Raw genomic sequence first — 16,682 nt, forward strand, 5'->3', positions numbered from 1 at the left:
AGGGGGGCTCTGGCCCCTCTGAGGAGCTGAAGGGGACTCAGAAATATGAATGAAAAAGGCCGAAAGGTTTTTACTCTGTGAGCCCCAGGGGAGGGCCGGGCAGAGCACAAGGTGTCCACAGGAAGAGGGGGTGCGGGGAGGAGGAGCTGGTGCTAGAGGAGAGAGGGGGTGGGGGGCTCTGGAGCCCCAGTCCCGGGTCCAACTCAACACCTGCCCACTGGAGTTCACACTGGAGTCCTGGGCAGTCCTGAGATCGTGGGGCCCGCCTGAAGTCTGGGTCGGGATAGGAACGCTGGGCAGAGGGAAGAGGCCGGCCCGGGCTGCCCGCAGCTGATCCAAGTTCTCCCGGGGCTGGAGTTTCCACGGCAGGAGGCGGCACTGGCCAGGCAGGCACTGCTGAGGCCCTGCGCTGCTCCATCTGCGGAAGCCAGGGGCCCAGACCCTTGGGCTCCCAGCTCAGGCTCTCAGTCAGCAAGAGCCACTGGGTTAGGCTCAGAGCTCGTCAGGGGGGCTGTGTGTGAGCGGGGAAGCCTTCTGGATGCCCTCGTCCTCCTCGGGGCTGGGGTCTCCGTCGAGGTCGCCCAGCTCCTTCCTCTGTTTGCTGCTGCCACCGCCCAAGCCCTTGGCCCGGCCGCTCTTCTTCTTGGATTTCTTGCTTCCCAGGGCGGCTGTGTCCCCCTTCTTGCCAGACCACTGTTCTGCCAGGCAGCCTGCAGGGAGGAGGAGACACACCCTCAACAGGCTGGCTGCCTGGCTGAGTGAGGAGCTCGGGCTGCAGAGCCACTGGGGGCGGTGATGCGATCTGGCCCCAGCTCTGCTTCGCTGGGGTCCCCCCGGCCCGTCGGGGGGGCATCTGAGGCACCAGGCCCTGACCCCGCCCTGTACCATCCAGCCCCCTGAGGATGGAGGCTCCAACGCCGCCATTTCTTATTTCTTTTGCATCCTCTCCTCACCCGCCTCCCCTGAGGGGGGAGCATGGAGGGCCCAGCCCTGCTGCCTTGGGACTCACTGGCGTCCTTGCCCTTCAGCACGTGGTTGGCGCAGAGGAACTGAGTCAGGTCCTCCTCCTGGTGGTTCCTGTACCAGTCCTCGATCACCTCCTCGAACTCCTCCACCAAGACGTCGCACTGTTAACCGCAAGGCCTCACGTCGGCAACGCCCGGGCCTGGCCTCTCCCGGGGGAGCCGGGCGAGCCTAAGCCTCGTCTCGCCACCCACCGGGCTGGTGGCTGTGACTCCCCCAAGGAGGCCGTAGCCAGAGGCGGGGTGAGACGGCTTGACCACAGTCCCCAGGCTCCCGGTGGCCCTCGTCAACTGACGACCTGCCCTCACTGAGGCCGGGCGGCGGCGGGGCCCCTACCTGCTTCTTGAGGTCGGCCACCTCTGCCGAGGTCTCGTTCCACAGCTCGTAGGGGATGTCCATCACCACCTTGACCCCTTTGTGCACCAGGTTGTGCAGCGTCTCAAAGGTCTCTGACATGCCCTGGAAGACACGATGGGATGTGAGAGGCAGAGACCCTTCCCCTCCCTGCCCTGCTCCTCTCCCGGTGCGGCTGGAGACCCAGGGACCCCGCTAAGGTCAGGACCCTCTCCAGCTTCTCACGCTCATCCTCACCTTCCCCTCCCCTCTTTGTGGCCTGCGTCCCACAACCCCTCCACACACACAGCCTGTCCTGCCTCCCCACACCTCCTCCTTTCGGAAAGGTTGCTCTCGGGGCCCTTTGAGCAAATACTCCTTTCCAGGATAATAAACTGGTCCTGTCTCTTTCCCCTCACTGTGGCCTCCCCCGTGTCCAGCCCACTCCCTACTTCTGGTTCTTCCCACAACTTGTACCTTTCCTTGCTGGGAAGAAGCACAGCCGAGGCAGGGAAGACTCTTGGCTCTGTACGAAATTATTTCTGCCCGCCACCTAGGTCTTCTCCACAGAGACAACACACTACCTGTTTCTTCTGTCTCCCAGAGACCACGCAAGTGGACACGAGCCACTACGCACACAAAAATAGCCTCTCCTCCACCCCCGCACAAGCAGCTGTATGTACGTATCATATACACCATTCTGCACTGTGCGTTTTTTTACTTAATAATATCCTTTGGAGAGGGCTTCCCAGGTGGCTCAGTGGTAAAGAATCTGCCTGCCAATGCAGGAAACTCAGGTTCCATCCCTGGGTCAGGAAGATCCCCTGGAGAAGGAAATGGCTACCCACTCCACTATTCTTGCCTGGGAAATCTCATGGACAGAGAAGCCTGGAGGGCTATAGTCCATAGGGTCGCAAAAGAGTTGGACGTAACTTAGCGACTAAACAACTATACTCTGGAGGTGATTTTAGTTCAACTCATAAAGAACTACCTCATTCTTCATTGTACAGTTTGCCTAAGAGTCCACTGAATGGCCAATTTACTTAACCACTCCCCTACTAGTGAATGGTCAGGCTGCTTCTAATTTTTTCGCTATAGAAAGTAAAATTAAACATTGTTACGTTAAACATGGGTTTATTACCAAGTACAATGTTAATACAAATTATAAAGATAAAACCTAGGACTTTTGTGGCTTAGAAGTATTTCTCTAGGTTTCCCAAGGGTTTCTGAAGGATCTCCTTTTCTAGAAGGGTACTTAGGTGGAGAAGTGTGGGAGACAGCTCTTCTACCAGGCATAGAAGATGCAGAGATAAAGAAACATGGGCCCTTATAGGAGTGACAGGAGACACATGAGCCTCCAGACCCCTCACAACCCCCTCTGGATCCTTTTGGAAAGACACATGGCAACAGGTATACGGGGAGGGGTATGGAGATAGGTGGGTAGGATGACATCTTATCAATGTCCAGGAGTCCTGGCATCATTCAGCCACAGAAGAGAGTTTATTGTCAGTTTATTGTCAAGCCACTCCCTGGAATTGTGTGGCTGGTAGATTCTGGGTATGAGAGTGGTGAGCTCACACAGGTGTATTGACTTCTGAGCCACTGCATCCGTGTGACACAGTCTTCAAGCAGAATGTGTGAGGTGGGGCAAGAGCAAAGAAGAGGAAAGGGAAGACATCCAGTTTTTGATGGGACTTTAAAACCCTGGGCCAGGGCAAGACTGCTGTTGTACGGATCTGTTTTCCCATCACACATCTCATTTTGGATCAGAACTTAAACTGATTCACTTTATTTTTTCACACATTCATGCACCTTTCTTTTGTGGATAGAAAAATAAATAGCACAAGGGGAAATTTTAAAAAAAGGAAACATGGGCCTTGCTGCAAGGAAGCTCATTCTCCAGTGAAAGAAGCATTCGTGTACATGGTGAGTGCAATAAATGTCATAAAGGGCATCATGATGGAGGTCCAGGTAGGGCCCCATGGGCCCAGAGAAGGGATACGGCAGCCATCACCCCCTCCCCAAGAGTTTTCTGACATCTCCTCTAAACTCCCACAGTTCTGCGAATCCTGAGTTCTCCCTGCACAAAGTGCTCTGACCCCAAGGGGGCTGCCACCCGGGAGCGTTTCTGTCCTAGGCTGAGGCAGGACCCCAGGGGGCAGGCCCAGACATCAGGAATGTGCCCACCTGCACTGAAAAGTCAGGCCGCTCAGGACGGGAGGGATGCAGATGGCAATGGATAAAGAACAGGGAGCTGCCGAGGAGGGAAGCTCCCAGGGCATGATCTTCTGATGGCACCCAGACCAGGAGACACACTGAGACCCGAAGCCCGGCCCCAGTGGGGAGGAAGGGCATATACAAAGCCAACCTTAGCAAATCGGTTGCTGCCGGTCCTCTCCTTGTGCAGGCTGTAGTCCAGGAGCCGCTTGCAAATGGTCTCCGTGACTTCAATTAACCTTAAGTCCCTGCCGAGACAGCAGCACAAGACAGTCCCTGCCTGAGCTCCCCTCCTCGACCCTGCGGGTTAGGGGTCCAACCCTCCAACCCCAGCACCTGCACGGCTCACCAACGGGAAGGCAGAGCTGGGAGGGAGATAGGTCATCAGGGGGGCTCTGAAATGCTGGAACACAGACCAGAGAGACACAATTGTAACAGCTCTATGGGAAGAAAGTTGTTGTTGTTGTTTTTTAAATATAAAGTTAAATGATTAGCTAGATTAAAAAAAATAAAGCAAAATGTATGGATATTTGATGTCGAGATAGTGTTTCATTTTGAAAGGATGATCATAGTTGATGGAAACGCTTTTTGGTTTGTTTTCAATATTTATACCTGGCAAGGTATAAAAGTTGGTAAGCCTGTTTTTTTCTGGCTGCCCTGAGCAGCTTGCAGGATCTTAGTTCCCTGACCAGGGATTGAACCTGGGCCATGGCAATGAAAAATGTCCAGCCCTAACCACTGGACCACCAGGGAATTTCCCAGCAATCCTATATTTTTAAAGACTGATCCATAAATTCCAATCACTGGGAATCACTGGTGAGGTCCAATAGTCTTGCTTTTACAGATGAAGGATGTGAAGCCCAGGGGCACCTGGGGATTTCGGAAGGCCATACAATCAGTTCAGGGTAGAATCAGTGGGCAAACCTGGGTCTCAGTTAGAGCTGCCTCCTTTTTGTGGGTCTGCCTAGTGGGGAGGGAGAAGGGAACTTCACGACGCTGATGCCTCAAGGAACAAAGCAGGGCAGGCTGGTGCCCCTCTCCCTCCCCTCTACTTACGACTTGGTATACTTGACGCCTGAGGCCTTCCGGTCCAGGATGCCATAGCCTGTGTCGATCACCTCCTTGGTCTTGCCAGTTTCCTCAAAGGCTGACTTCAGCTCCACAGCAACATATTTACACACTGGGGAAAGAAGACACAGCACCACCGACTGAGTGCATCTGAGTCTTTGCTGGGAGCCGGCTCCCAGCAAAAGAGACCCAAGGGGACGCCTCCGCAGGACTGGGTTGAGTTGATGCTTGGGGCAGAGAAAGGAGTCAGCACCAGACCAGCAGTAGAGTTCAGTGGGTGAAAGTAGGCTCCAAGACCCACTGCCCCCTGTCCTCTCTGGGCCCTCATTCTACTGTCTCCATTTCTCCCAGCTCCTTCCTGTCCCCTATCCCGACAATCATTCATGTCACTGAAAAGAATTTCAAACATACAGAAAAGCTGAAAGAGTACAATGAATAACCATACACCTTACATCACAGTCAAGAGTTGTTAGTAAAAAAGAAGAAAAATAAATTAAAAAAGAAAGAAAAAAGAACAAAAAGAGCTGTTAGTTAAAAAAAAAACCAAAAAACACAACAGTGATTTACCACTATTTCCAATTTATAATATAAAGCAATGTGATAATAATAGATGTCAACAATATACGCACTGTTTTTGCTAAACCATTTTGAAAATAAGCTACAAGACATGATCTTTGCTCCTAAACAAGTCATCGAGCACTTCCTAAGAACAAGGACCTTCCCCTACTAATCATAAAACCACCACCATGCTTGGAAGATTTAACAACAATTCCTATCTCATCTAATACTCAGTCCATGTTCAAATTCCCCAATTGTTCCCAAGATGTTTTTTATGGCTATTTCATTTCTTGATTTCATATGTTATTTCAACACCAGTTCTCTATTCCTACCAAGTTAATTTGCTCCATTTCCCCCTACAGGCCTGTTTCTACTGTTTTTGTACATTTATTTTCTCATTTCCTCTTATTCTTCTTCAGATAGTTATTAAGCAACTCCTACGTGTCAGGCACTGCCTAGGGATACAGAGAGGAAAACAAGGTCCCTCCCTCCCAGATACTCAGTCTAATGGAGCAGAAAGAAGTGTAAACAAATAATTACCATTGCATAAGGACTGCTACTACTGAATGTGTGCAGTGCTTGGGGCCTTAGGAAAGTGCGTGATGCCCTCTAGGGCTTCAGGGCTTGTCTGTCCTTTCTCTCCACCTCATCTTAAAAGCCTGCTCCCCCAGGAAGCCCTTCTGGATGAGTCCCACCTGCTCTTGATTTCATCCTGAGACACTGTAGGACCCATGCTCTCACCAAGGGCCTTGATCATCTCATGTGACTCTCCAATTAGACTACAAGGGCACTCAAAGAGAGGATCATGGGCTGAATTTCTTCCTTATTCCTCTATTTTGGGACTTGGTATGTGCTGGATACTTGATAAATACTGCCCGGAGAGACTGTGCTTGTGATAGAGCAGCTTCTGATGCCTCTGAATGGAATATGATCTGCAGGCTAAATGTCAACAGCATTGTTTTAATAACAACAGCAGAGTTGGATAGAAAACCAATTTACCACCAAAACAAACAAATCCCCTGCAGGCCTGCTTGGTGAACTTTTATAACATATGCATTAATAGATGGCTTGGAGAACTTGGAACACATTAAGATTCCAAAACGTCAGCCACTGATCTCAGAGTCCAGGATGAACTGAGGGTGTCTCGCCTCCCTGGCTCTCCATCCAGGGCCACCGAGGCTCCCGCCCTCTTCGGTCCTGTACTCTGTGTGAGCTTATCATTTTTCTGACTCCTGTGCTCCCCCCTCCCAGGTGCTCACTATGTAGTATGCCAAGCCCAGGGGGTTGGAACCCATCAATCCATTTCTCTTATATCCATCAAATACAACCTTGCTTCTCAACTCTCCCAAACCTTACCTCTTCAAGACCCCCTCTGGGGATCCCACCCAGAACCAGACTTGGAGGAGGCTCATGGCATAGACCCTAGATCCCCGTGAACATCCACCCACTTCTTTCTGGGCAGGTTCTCTTTTCTCTGTGCCAAGGCCTCTTCTACTCAGGCTACTAAGCCAGAGGCAGGCTTTGTGGGCCAGACAGTCAGCACTTAATAACTAAGGTGTCACAGTGATAATAAAAGTAAATATACACTTAGGTTAAGCCATCCCATGACTGAAAATCTCTTCTCTTTTATTCTTTATCAATTACCTACAAAATCAGGTTGGATTAGAATGGTCTAAAGATTTTTGCCAGCTCTAGGCTTTTATGAGTCTCCTATGGAAAAGAAGTGTGTGCTTCTTAGGCTGTGAGAACAATAAGAGAAACCATAAGGGCTCTTTGGCATCAGAATAAGATAGAAAATGAGAAGGGGAAGTAAAATCCCCAAAGGACCTTAGCTGTGGCCAGAAGAGTGAAAGGAAGGCATTAGAACCCTGTGACTGTCTGTTCAAGAGAGTGAGGGAGAAAGTACAGGCTAGAACCCATACTGGAAGGCTGACCAGTGAGGTCAGCTCATCTCTGAAGCAACTCACCTTTAATCTCTCAAATGAAAGGATTACGCCTCCCAAACCACCCACACTTCCCAGTGCTCAGGAAATATCTGGCTGGCTACAGGCTTTGAATTAGGATGCAACCGGTTTATAGCCAGCTTTCAGGGGTGAGGGGCTGGGGTTAGAGAGGTGAGAACGTAGGAGTGTGTGTAAAAGTCTGAGGACAAAACTGAGAAATGGAGATGAGGGAAAAAAAGGTAGGGCCTTGGCTGGTGTGTGTGCTGGCATGCTTCTCTCTCCTTCTCTGTCTCCCTCCCTATCTCTGTTTCTCTCACACACACACAAGTGCCACACTTCCACCTCTCTGTCTTTGGGATTCACTGTGTTCCCATATCCCTAAAATCTCCCTCTCTCACCAAGTTCCCCCAGGTTCTATTTTTCTCCTAAAGTGACCCCTTAGGTCTCAGACCCTCTTCCTTCCTCCACACACTCCCACAGCACCCCAGCTTCACCCACGTTCACTCATGCCTGTATGTGAACAGCTACCTAGACAAGGTCCCTTGCCCTGGAGGAGCTCACGGCTAATGGAGGAGACGGCCGGTGACACACAGCCGGTTGTGGTCAGGGCACAAGGGGAGCGTCTCAAGTTCTTTCCCCAAGACGGGTCATGTGAATCTTTTCAGTTCCTCAAATTTGTCCTTTGCCTGTAGGTCTCTGCATCTGTGACTTCGCTTCTCTTCACTCAACTAACTCCTAACCACTCAGGGCTTCCAGGAGGAAGCCTTTCCCCGCATTTAGGGGTCTAGATTTAGATGCTCCTCACCCAGCCCCCAAAGCCCGGCGTCTCCTCTCTCGTGGCATCTACCACCCCCATTGTAACTGCTTGTTTTCAGCGATTTCTGAGCTCCAGGTGCACCGAGACCCGATCTCTCGGCCGCCCCTGCGTTCCCAGCGTCCAACACAGTGCCAGGCACAGAGTAGGTTCCAGGAAAGGAGACCCGCTCAGAGCCCGGGACGGTCCCTCCCCCAACCCTCTCTGCAAGCCCCGCCCCCCAGCAGGATACTCCCCACGGGCCCCGCCCCCTCACCTTCGCATTTGCTGGGCAATCGAACCCAGTCGGTGTCCTCGGCTCGGGCTTGCCTGGGGCCCAGCTCCGGGGCCGGCAGTAGCAGCAGCAGCAGCAATAGCAGGGAAAGAAGCAGAAGACGGTGGGGCCTGGGTCGGGGCCCGGACGCGGGCTCAGGTAATGGCTCCATGGCCCAGCCGGACCCGACCCGAGCGGACCGGGGCTGTGCTTCCTCCGGCTGCGCGCGCTGGGCAGCTTCCCGGAGCCGCTTCCGGGACTGCACACGTGCCTCGGCGTAACCAGGGCAACGGCGAGCCCCCCCCCCCCAACACACCCGCTCCCCCTCCAGCTACCTCGGCCCGCCCCCAGAACGACGGAGGCCCGCGGACTCGGCAGCCAATGGGCTTTTCGGGGTTTGCCTTCTAGCGAATGGGAGGATGATCTTTTTTCGGCTTCGGCCAATGAGAGAACGGATGGTGTCCTCAGTGACCTATGGCAACATCTTTTCCCACCTCCTAACGGAGGCTCTGGGAGGGACTCGAGGACCAGGATTAGGGGAGAGGGAGCAACGCTCCGGTCCTGAAAGGTATGGGAGAGACAGTTTTCACTGCCTTCTCCGCCTTCTTGCACGCCACTTACCCTGGGATCATAGAGCAGCCAGCCCTATGTCTTATTATTATTATTGCTTTTGTTGTTACTGTCACTCGAGTAGGCGCTGTGGATGAGACTTGGACGATTCAGAGTCCCCTGCCTTCAAGCAGCTTTCTTTGTACCCAGTAACCCTAGGCTTCCCCGACAGCTCAAACGGTGAAGAATCCGCCTGCAATGCAGGAGGCACAGGAGATACAGATTCGATCCCTGGGTGGGGAAGATACCCTTCAGGAGGAAATAGCAACCCACTCCACTACTCTTTCCTGCAGAATCCCTTGAACAGAGGGACCTGGCAGGCTAAACCCCATAGGGTCGCGGACGCAACTGAGTACGCACACGCCTGTCGCATAAAACCCTAAGTTTATCCCGGTGGTAACTAGAATAAATCATTTCCTCTCTGAGCCTCAGTTTTTATCTGATGACAAAGTGATCCTCCTAGCTGCTGTTCAAGGCTTACTTGTTCCTGGGAAGCTCGAACAGCTTAATAGAATTAAAGCTTATCGAGAGGATTATAAAAAGTTCATGCATTAACTTTAATATTAGTGTGTGATCTCGGTTCCTTTTCTGGCCTATTATTTATATCTTTGGATTCTGAGCTCCCACAGACAGGGACTTGACTAATGAATGATTGATTCCCTGTCCACATCCCCAGCATCAGGGCTCTTGACACAAGGAGTTGCTCAGTGAAACTTCCTTATGCTGTGTCATCAGGGTGAGGACTCTCTGGGTTTTGGGGGATGGCTTCATTCTGCCCCTGAGCTCAGTGGTCTATGGACACACAAAGAGCAAGGCTGCTTCTCTGGGAGGTTGCCTGCAAATTCTGTTTTTTGCCCATAAATCCCTGTTTCCAGTGCCTCCTGTTTCCTTCCTGGAGGTTGGATATTTATGGTATTTTATAAAGACTTTAAAGGACTGATACTCAAGTCTATTGACTGGTCGTTTCCTGATCTTAGCTTCTTGCTCCCAACAGTTCCGTGGCTGACAAGGCACTCTTGGATAGGCAGGAGCTGTGGTGTATAGAATTCCACAATGGAGAGGATCATATCACCGTCCTGAGGTCCTCCATGCTCTCTAGGCTTCAGAAGACTTGGGGAGGCTCAAAGTCTGGCCAGGAGCCCTCCTGGGAAATGATGTTAAGCCAGCCACAGTGGGGATTCAGAGTCTGGGGCAGGGCAGGATTGGGGGAAGGCGGGCAAGATGGGGAGAAGCACTGAAGCTCAGGGAGGTTTGCTTCCAGAATAAACAAAAGATCCTCTGAGAGCACACTTACATAAATTAGTTTGATGGGAGCTCTGGGTTCAACATGTGGGCTGAGAGCTGGGAAGGGACAGTGGCTGTAGAAAGTCTGCATTCGCCCCTGCCCCCACCCTGCCGTCCCCTTCCTCAGTCTGTGTGTTAGGGAAGGAGCAGACCCTGTGGGACTGGTGGACAGATTGACCCCCAGAAGCTGTGTCCTCTGGCTCGGAGAATCCAAAACAGAGGTGGGAGAACCTCTTACAGGCTGGTGAGAGACGACCAGTGGAGGAGAGGTGAGGGTTTTCATGAAACAGCAGCAGCTGAGAGGGCTTAGAGGCTCTGGGAAGCTGGAAATGTCATTGACACCTTGTGTGTGTGTTGCGGGGTGGGGGGGGGGGGTGGGGACGGAGCCGGGCGGGGCAGGCAGTGTTAGAACGGAGTTCGCCACTGCCTCTTTGGGAGAAGGAAAACTACAGTAGGGGCAGTGACCCAGGTAACTGTCCTGTGCTGCCCTGGGGAGATGTCTGGATTCACATGTAAGCATCCAGATTCTTGGGGTGATGACTGGAGAGAAAACCCTGGGTTTCCTGCCAGCGCTGGATAAACAGGGGACACACAGGTTACACTGCATTGTGGGAGCCTCATATTCTATCAGTGCAAGAACCCTGTTGAAGAAACAAAAAACAAAAACCTCTCTAGTGCCTGGCTCAGAGTTGATGCTCAGTGAATATTTGTCAAGTGAATAATGATCTTATTTGATTAATGACGTATACTTTGGAATTACTGTCTGTGCTCTTGCCCTTGGATATGATCCTTTTACTCTGGAATCCTGGCCCTGTTCTTTTCCCTCGAGTCTATACAAGCCTTCACATCAGGTCCAGCACACCCTCTTGCTGGGTTCTTGGGCCCCTCCCCCTGACCTCTCAGAAAGTTTGGGCAAGTGTGAGGAGACAGAGGGGGGGCCTACCCAGTGCCTGATGATGGGGAAAGGAGACAGGTGGGCCCGTATCTTCCCCAACCCCCAGCCCCACTCCCCAGGCTGTCACCCTCCAGAAGCCTTCCCAGATTTCTGCCTCCTCTAATTGTGCCAAATACCCTTCTCCCAAAGTAGACATGAATTAAAATACTTTTTGTTTGCTTGTGTTATATATAAGTTCTCCTTTAATTGTTGTCAACTATCTGCACATCAGATGTCCCGGTGCCTGGGTGGATCACCACCCTCAAGGGGCTTCCAATCTAATGGGAGAGACAAAGCTTTTTTAGCTCAGAAAGAACCTCAGTCTGAAGGGGAGACCGAGCCTAGCCCCCGGGGAAGCTCGGGTCAGCTGGAGGAGGCAGATTACAGAGAAATGCTCCAAGGCTTGACGTGGGAAGACTGAAGGAGGGTCCCGAGCTCCAGGCCCTGAGCACTGGCGGCCCCTCCTCCCAGACTGGGTTCCTGGGATCCCGACGGGGGCGGCGGGTGTGAACCCGGCGGCGGCGGTCCCGGGGCTCCAGCGGCGGCGAGGCGGACACGCTGAGACCTCGGCCTGTGGTGCCCCCATGATTGCGGCGAATCCGGTCGGCGGGGCCTGAGGACGATCCTCGGGGCGGCGGAGGCTGCGGGAGGAGGCGGCTATCCGCCCGGGGGACCTCGTGGGGCGCCGGGAGACTGGGGGCCCCAGGGCCAGACGCTCCGGCTGGGTCCCCCCGCGCGGCGGGCGGGGCGTGGAGGCGGCTGCAGGTCAGCAGCACGTCCAACAGCAGCAGCTTGAAGAGCAGCAGCCGTAGCGCCCCGAGCCGCAGCACCAGGGCCCGCGTCCCTGCGGGAGAGGAGGAGCCGGTGAGCGGCCAGGAGGCTGGCGCGGCCCCACCCGCAACGGAACATTCCCCAGAGAAGGGGAACCAGGAGACGGCCTTCCTGATGTCTAACCTCAGCTCTGACTGCTGGGAATAATAACAGACACCTTCCTAGCCTTCATGTTATTTCATCCCCCAACAACCAAGAGGATGTAGGCCAGGCAGGAAGCAGAGCCTGGCTGTGAACACCACTCTTATGTCCAGCAGATGTCCAGTCTCCTGAGGCTCCCTAGACTCCCAAGAGTCTCCCAAGCCCCTCATGCTGAGGCCAACCCTCTGGGCTGCCCAGGGACCCTTCTGCTACCTCTCACCTGCGCTTCTCAACCTGGTGTCCAGAAAGGATGCTGGGGTCAGAGGATCTACCAGCTTGCCCCAACCCAGGGAGGCAACCTCTTCAGGGGATACCCACCAACCTGCACTGCCCCCTCAAGGGAGCACATTAGCCCAGAGCCCGGCGGGGCCTGAGGTCCTGGGTCCCAGTACTCACCCCTGAGAGGCTCCCAGAGGCAGGTCCTGGCCGAGGAAGCATCTCCTGGCAACCAAGGAAAAGGGAGTGAGTCCTTGGGATGGGCAGTGCTCTCCACCCCAGTGCTATGCCCCTGCCCTGCTCAGGGCAACTCTTAATGGTGTGTTGGATAAATAGACAAATGAACCAGCAGTGGAAACCCTGAGCCCATCTGTGGCAAGTCCCGTCAGGGGCCCAGATCTTCTCTCCTGACTGTTCCCTGTTCTGTGCCCCTAGAGATGCCTCAGCACATTTAGACAAGGAATCAGTTTTCTTAGCAGTCTTCTTTGGAAGTCAGGACATTTATTCAACAAATGTTCCCATTTGGAGGATGAGAAAACTAACATAATCCAAAAAAAAGAAGTAAGTCATCTAGTCAGTAATAATAACAGCTGGCTTTGGACATGTTACTTGACCTCTCTGTGCCTATAAAATGAGAAGACTAGCATGGCCTACTTGTAATATGGTAATATGACCTAAATGTAAAGTATTTACAACAGTCCCTGGCACAGAGCAAACAATAAGTAAGTGATAGCAATTTACTATTTAATTATTGTTTGGTTCTAATAGGTACGGTGATATAGATATTAACCCTGGGTATACATAGAGAGGGTGATATAGATATTAACCCTGGGTATACATAGAGAGGGGCATCCCTTGTGGCTCAGATGGTAAAGAAAAGTCCGCCTGCAATGTGGGAGACCTGGGTTCAATCCCTGGGTTGAGAAGATCCCCTGGGGGTGGCCATGGCAACCTACTCCAGTATTCTTGCCTGGAGAATCCCATGGACAGAGGAGCGGGGCAGGCTACAGTCCATGGGGTCACAACTGAGCAACTAAGCACAGCACAGCATAGCATACATAGAAAGGTATTGACCTCAGGATGGAGGAGCCATTACTATCTCTCAGAAGTCACACATCAGAGCTTGGATCTGAATGAGATATCACAGTTGCAAATCCCAGGACTCAGGGACCCTGAGGCCACCCAGCTCTGAGCCCAGGCATCACCTCACCTAGATGTTTGGTCTGGTGCCTGCGCTCCCTCCCACCACATCCTGATTCCAGAGTGTGTGAAAGGGGGCAGGGAGCAACCCCCGGGGGCCCAGGCCCTGTCCCCACCTGACAGCTGTAGGGGCTGTGTGCTCTGGCCGTGGTCCCCAGCCCCAGGCCCAGTGTGGCAGACCAAGGTGTCCCAGGCTGCCAGCTCCTCGGAGTACAGGGAGAGCTGAGCCAAGCGAGTCCAGGTGCCATCCTCTGCTGGGGAAGGGCCATAGGTGAAGGCATCCAGTGAGCTGCCATTGCCAGCTGAAAACCAGATGGGACTCTCGAAGCCAGGGGGTGCAACGTCAAGGACCAGGCAGACCACCAGCGTCTGCTGCTTCCCGTCCACCAGCAGTGTGATTGGTGGGGCCAGAGAAGGGAAGGGTGTGCTGCCCATACCTGCAAGAGAGCACATACTTGTAGGGGGCCTAGAACTGTCCATGCCCTCCCAGGTCCGCATCTCATATCCTTCCATCTGGGTTTCTCTTCCATCAGTCCTTCCACCAACCATCAATCTATCCTACCCGGGCATCCATCCTTCTCTCCTTGCATTTACCTACCTAACCACCTTCCTTCCCTCCATCATTTCTACCATCATCCATCTTCCCTACATCTCTTCTTTCTACTTTCAATCTCTATATATCCATCCATCCATTTATCCATCTTCCCTTCCTTCCATTCATCCATCCATACTTCTGTCACATCTGAATCTCTGTGTGCCAGGCACTGGGGATACAACATCAATTAAAATATTGTCCCTGCTCTCAGTGATTTCAATCCCATGAGAAAGGCCACAGATGCAAACAAATACTCATAGTACCTTGTTGTGCCGGCCTCAGGAGAGTGGTTACCTCTGGGGAGGAAAGGAAAGAGGTAGGATATGGAATGAGATCAAAGAAACTCAAATGCTCTGCACCTTTTTGTTTCTTTTTAAAAACTATTTGATTCAAATGTGGCAACATTTTAACCATTTGCTAATCTGAGTGGCCTATGCTTGGGTGCTTGTTGTATTAGTCTCAGTTTTTTTTTTTTTTTTTAATGTTAAGTCTGTAGCATTTTGTTTAGATTTAATTCACATACCATACAATTCACCCATTTAATGTGTATGTCCGTATTATTTTATAATTTTAAAAAAGCCAAAATAAGTCATGTAAGTACTGCAAACATTTGTCCTGTATTTTTCAGAATAGTCCTGATGTTCCACAAACTTATTCTTTGCAATAAAGATGACTCATTTAATATATAACAAAATGCTATTTTTGAATGGGTGGCTGTCTTTTCATATAAACAGAATCTCAAAAGTTAAAACCTAGGGAAGGGAGGTGGGAAGGGGGTTCAGGATGGGGAACACGTGTATACCCATGGCGGATTCATGTTGATGTATGGGGAAACCAAAACAATATTGTAATTAGCCTCCAATTAAAATAAATAAATTTTATATTTAAAAAAAAAAAATTAAAACCTACAAATTCACACCATGAGTTAAGTGCAGCCAAGCTAAAGAAATGCCCCAGGGTTCAGGGAAGGCACTAGAAAATCTTGTGGGACCTGGAGGTAGGGGGTGCTCACAAAACTTTTTTTTTTTTTGGCTGTACCATGCAGCACATGGGGTCTTAAGTTCTCTGGCCAGGGATTGAACCTGTGCCCCCTACAGTGGAAGTGTGCATTCTCAACCACTGGACCACCAGGGAAGTCCACAAAAGATTTCTTGAAGGTCAAATAACTGACCTAGAAGCAGGCAGATGGTAAGTAGTCACTCAGGGTTTGGATTCAGACCTCTGTGACTCCCAATCTCACAGACCAACCCACTTGGAAAGATGACCAAGATTTTCCTACATGTCACAGAGGACCAAGCCTGGAACATGGCCTCAGACAGAGTTGGTTTGACTTTTGATTCATCCACTTAATTTACTGAGTCTTAATTGTCCCATCAATACAATGGGGTTAATCACACCAACCCAAGGAAACTGTAGTGGATAATGAAGCTCATGACCATAAAACACCTGGCAGATGAGGATTAGTATCATCAATACTAGTATTAATAAGGCATCATGAACAAAGGGAGGAGAAAAGGCTGAGAATGGGTTCCAGGAGCCTCAGCCTCCTGAACCTTTCCAGCTGTACATAGAGAAACACTCCTCGAGTTGAGTTCAGCATCTACCTCCTCCACGAAGCCTCCCAGAATTGCTCCTTCTCACCCTGGCTGCTTCCTTTTCAGAGCACAGGTCTCCCACCACGGGCTCTCCCTGCTCCACATGGGTGTGATTTATCTCCCTAGCAAGGGAGTGCTGGTGACATACTGGGGGCCAGCTTTAGAACAAGGAGATGTCCTGATTCAAAGGTCAAGGAGCTTTCCCCACCACAAACATACGAACATGCACATGCTACTAGATGAACCCGGAATTCTCAAAAGTTTAGTCCTTCGTCTCCAGCCCCCATCTTTGTAGGGGTGGGGTCAGGGGTCAATACACCTGGAAAGTCACTGAGGCCTTGAGACTTCTAAGCACCTATTGGTAGAGGGGGTTGGGAGCGAACATGAGATACCCTGAGCCCTGAGGGCAGGAGACGGGACAGGAAGGAGCCGGGGACTCACCGTGTGGCCCGTGTCCTATGGCCCTGTACAGCCCGCCACAGCCAGGCTACCCCACCCCCACCCATCATGCACACCTGTCCAGCTCACTCCAAGAGGTGAGCACCCTCCCTCCCAACACGGTGGACTCTGGGGGAGCAGGACTTGGGGGCCCCAGAGCAAGATAGCTGGGAGGTGGAGTACAATGGGGAAGGGGATAATGGGCTTCTGGCAAGACCCTCCTCAGGGGACCCCAAATACCTCTGTCCTGCCTCCCTGCATCCCTCCCACACCAGGGGTGCCCAGAGTGAGGGTGTGGGCTTGGGCCCACTAGAGGGGCACAGAGAAGGGTGCAGGGGTTTGCTCACCTGTGGGCAGGGCTGGACACCCGAGGGCCAGGAGAAGCAGCAACCAAGACTCAGCCATGGCCCACCTGAGAGGAGGCAGGACCCAGCTGCAGACCTGCGTGTGGGCTGGGGGAGGAGGCAGCCACAAGACGGCCTCGCAGGCCACAGGCACAGCTGCATGTCAGCTGCTCCACCACGGAGCCGTTTCCCCGGGCGAGGAGCCTCCCGCCCCCACCCTGGCCCCCAAACCCAGCCTTCTCTCACCGGTCCAGGGAACTCAGAGCACCACACCCCCTCCCATCTG

The 16,682-nt window shown here is 52.2% G+C and overlaps 2 protein-coding genes across 2 annotated transcripts; both read right to left on the bottom strand.

Annotated features, from left to right (window-relative positions):
• Positions 1-46: 46 nt before the first annotated feature.
• On the bottom strand, positions 47-8,471 carry CNPY3 (canopy FGF signaling regulator 3). The gene is made up of 6 exons (XM_005900127.3): positions 8,213-8,471; positions 4,630-4,753; positions 3,725-3,821; positions 1,360-1,482; positions 1,010-1,127; positions 47-710 (listed from the first exon to the last, which is right to left on the bottom strand). Exons 1-6 carry the CDS (start codon positions 8,379-8,381, stop codon positions 493-495), a joined length of 849 nt encoding a protein of 282 aa, XP_005900189.1. The 5' UTR covers positions 8,382-8,471; the 3' UTR covers positions 47-492.
• A 2,819-nt stretch (positions 8,472-11,290) lies between these two features.
• On the bottom strand, positions 11,291-16,457 carry PTCRA (pre T cell antigen receptor alpha). The gene is made up of 5 exons (XM_005900128.2): positions 16,400-16,457; positions 14,283-14,315; positions 13,541-13,861; positions 12,405-12,449; positions 11,291-11,880 (listed from the first exon to the last, which is right to left on the bottom strand). The coding sequence occupies exons 1-5, from the start codon at positions 16,455-16,457 to the stop codon at positions 11,378-11,380; spliced, it is 960 nt and encodes a 319-aa protein (XP_005900190.1). The 3' UTR covers positions 11,291-11,377.
• Positions 16,458-16,682: the final 225 nt, after the last annotated feature.

This window comes from Bos mutus, chromosome 23, assembly GCF_027580195.1.
Source record: "Bos mutus isolate GX-2022 chromosome 23, NWIPB_WYAK_1.1, whole genome shotgun sequence".
Classification (NCBI taxonomy): Eukaryota; Metazoa; Chordata; class Mammalia; order Artiodactyla; family Bovidae; genus Bos; species Bos mutus.

Coding starts and splice junctions, on each gene's coding strand:
- CNPY3 (XM_005900127.3), bottom strand. CDS start 8,381: ATGGAGCCATTACCTGAGCCCGCGTCCGGGCCCCGACCCAGGCCCCAC. Junction 3,822..4,629: donor GGCGTCAAGTATACCAAGTC/GTAAGTAGAGGG, acceptor CTGTCTCGGCAG/GGACTTAAGGTTAATTGAAG. Junction 711..1,009: donor GCTGAAGGGCAAGGACGCCA/GTGAGTCCCAAG, acceptor TCCTCCCTGCAG/GCTGCCTGGCAGAACAGTGG.
- PTCRA (XM_005900128.2), bottom strand. CDS start 16,457: ATGGCTGAGTCTTGGTTGCTGCTTCTCCTGGCCCTCGGGTGTCCAGCC. Junction 14,316..16,399: donor GTGTCCAGCCCTGCCCACAG/GTGAGCAAACCC, acceptor TTTCCTCCCCAG/AGGTAACCACTCTCCTGAGG. Junction 11,881..12,404: donor CCTCTGGGAGCCTCTCAGGG/GTGAGTACTGGG, acceptor CCTCTCCCGCAG/GGACGCGGGCCCTGGTGCTG.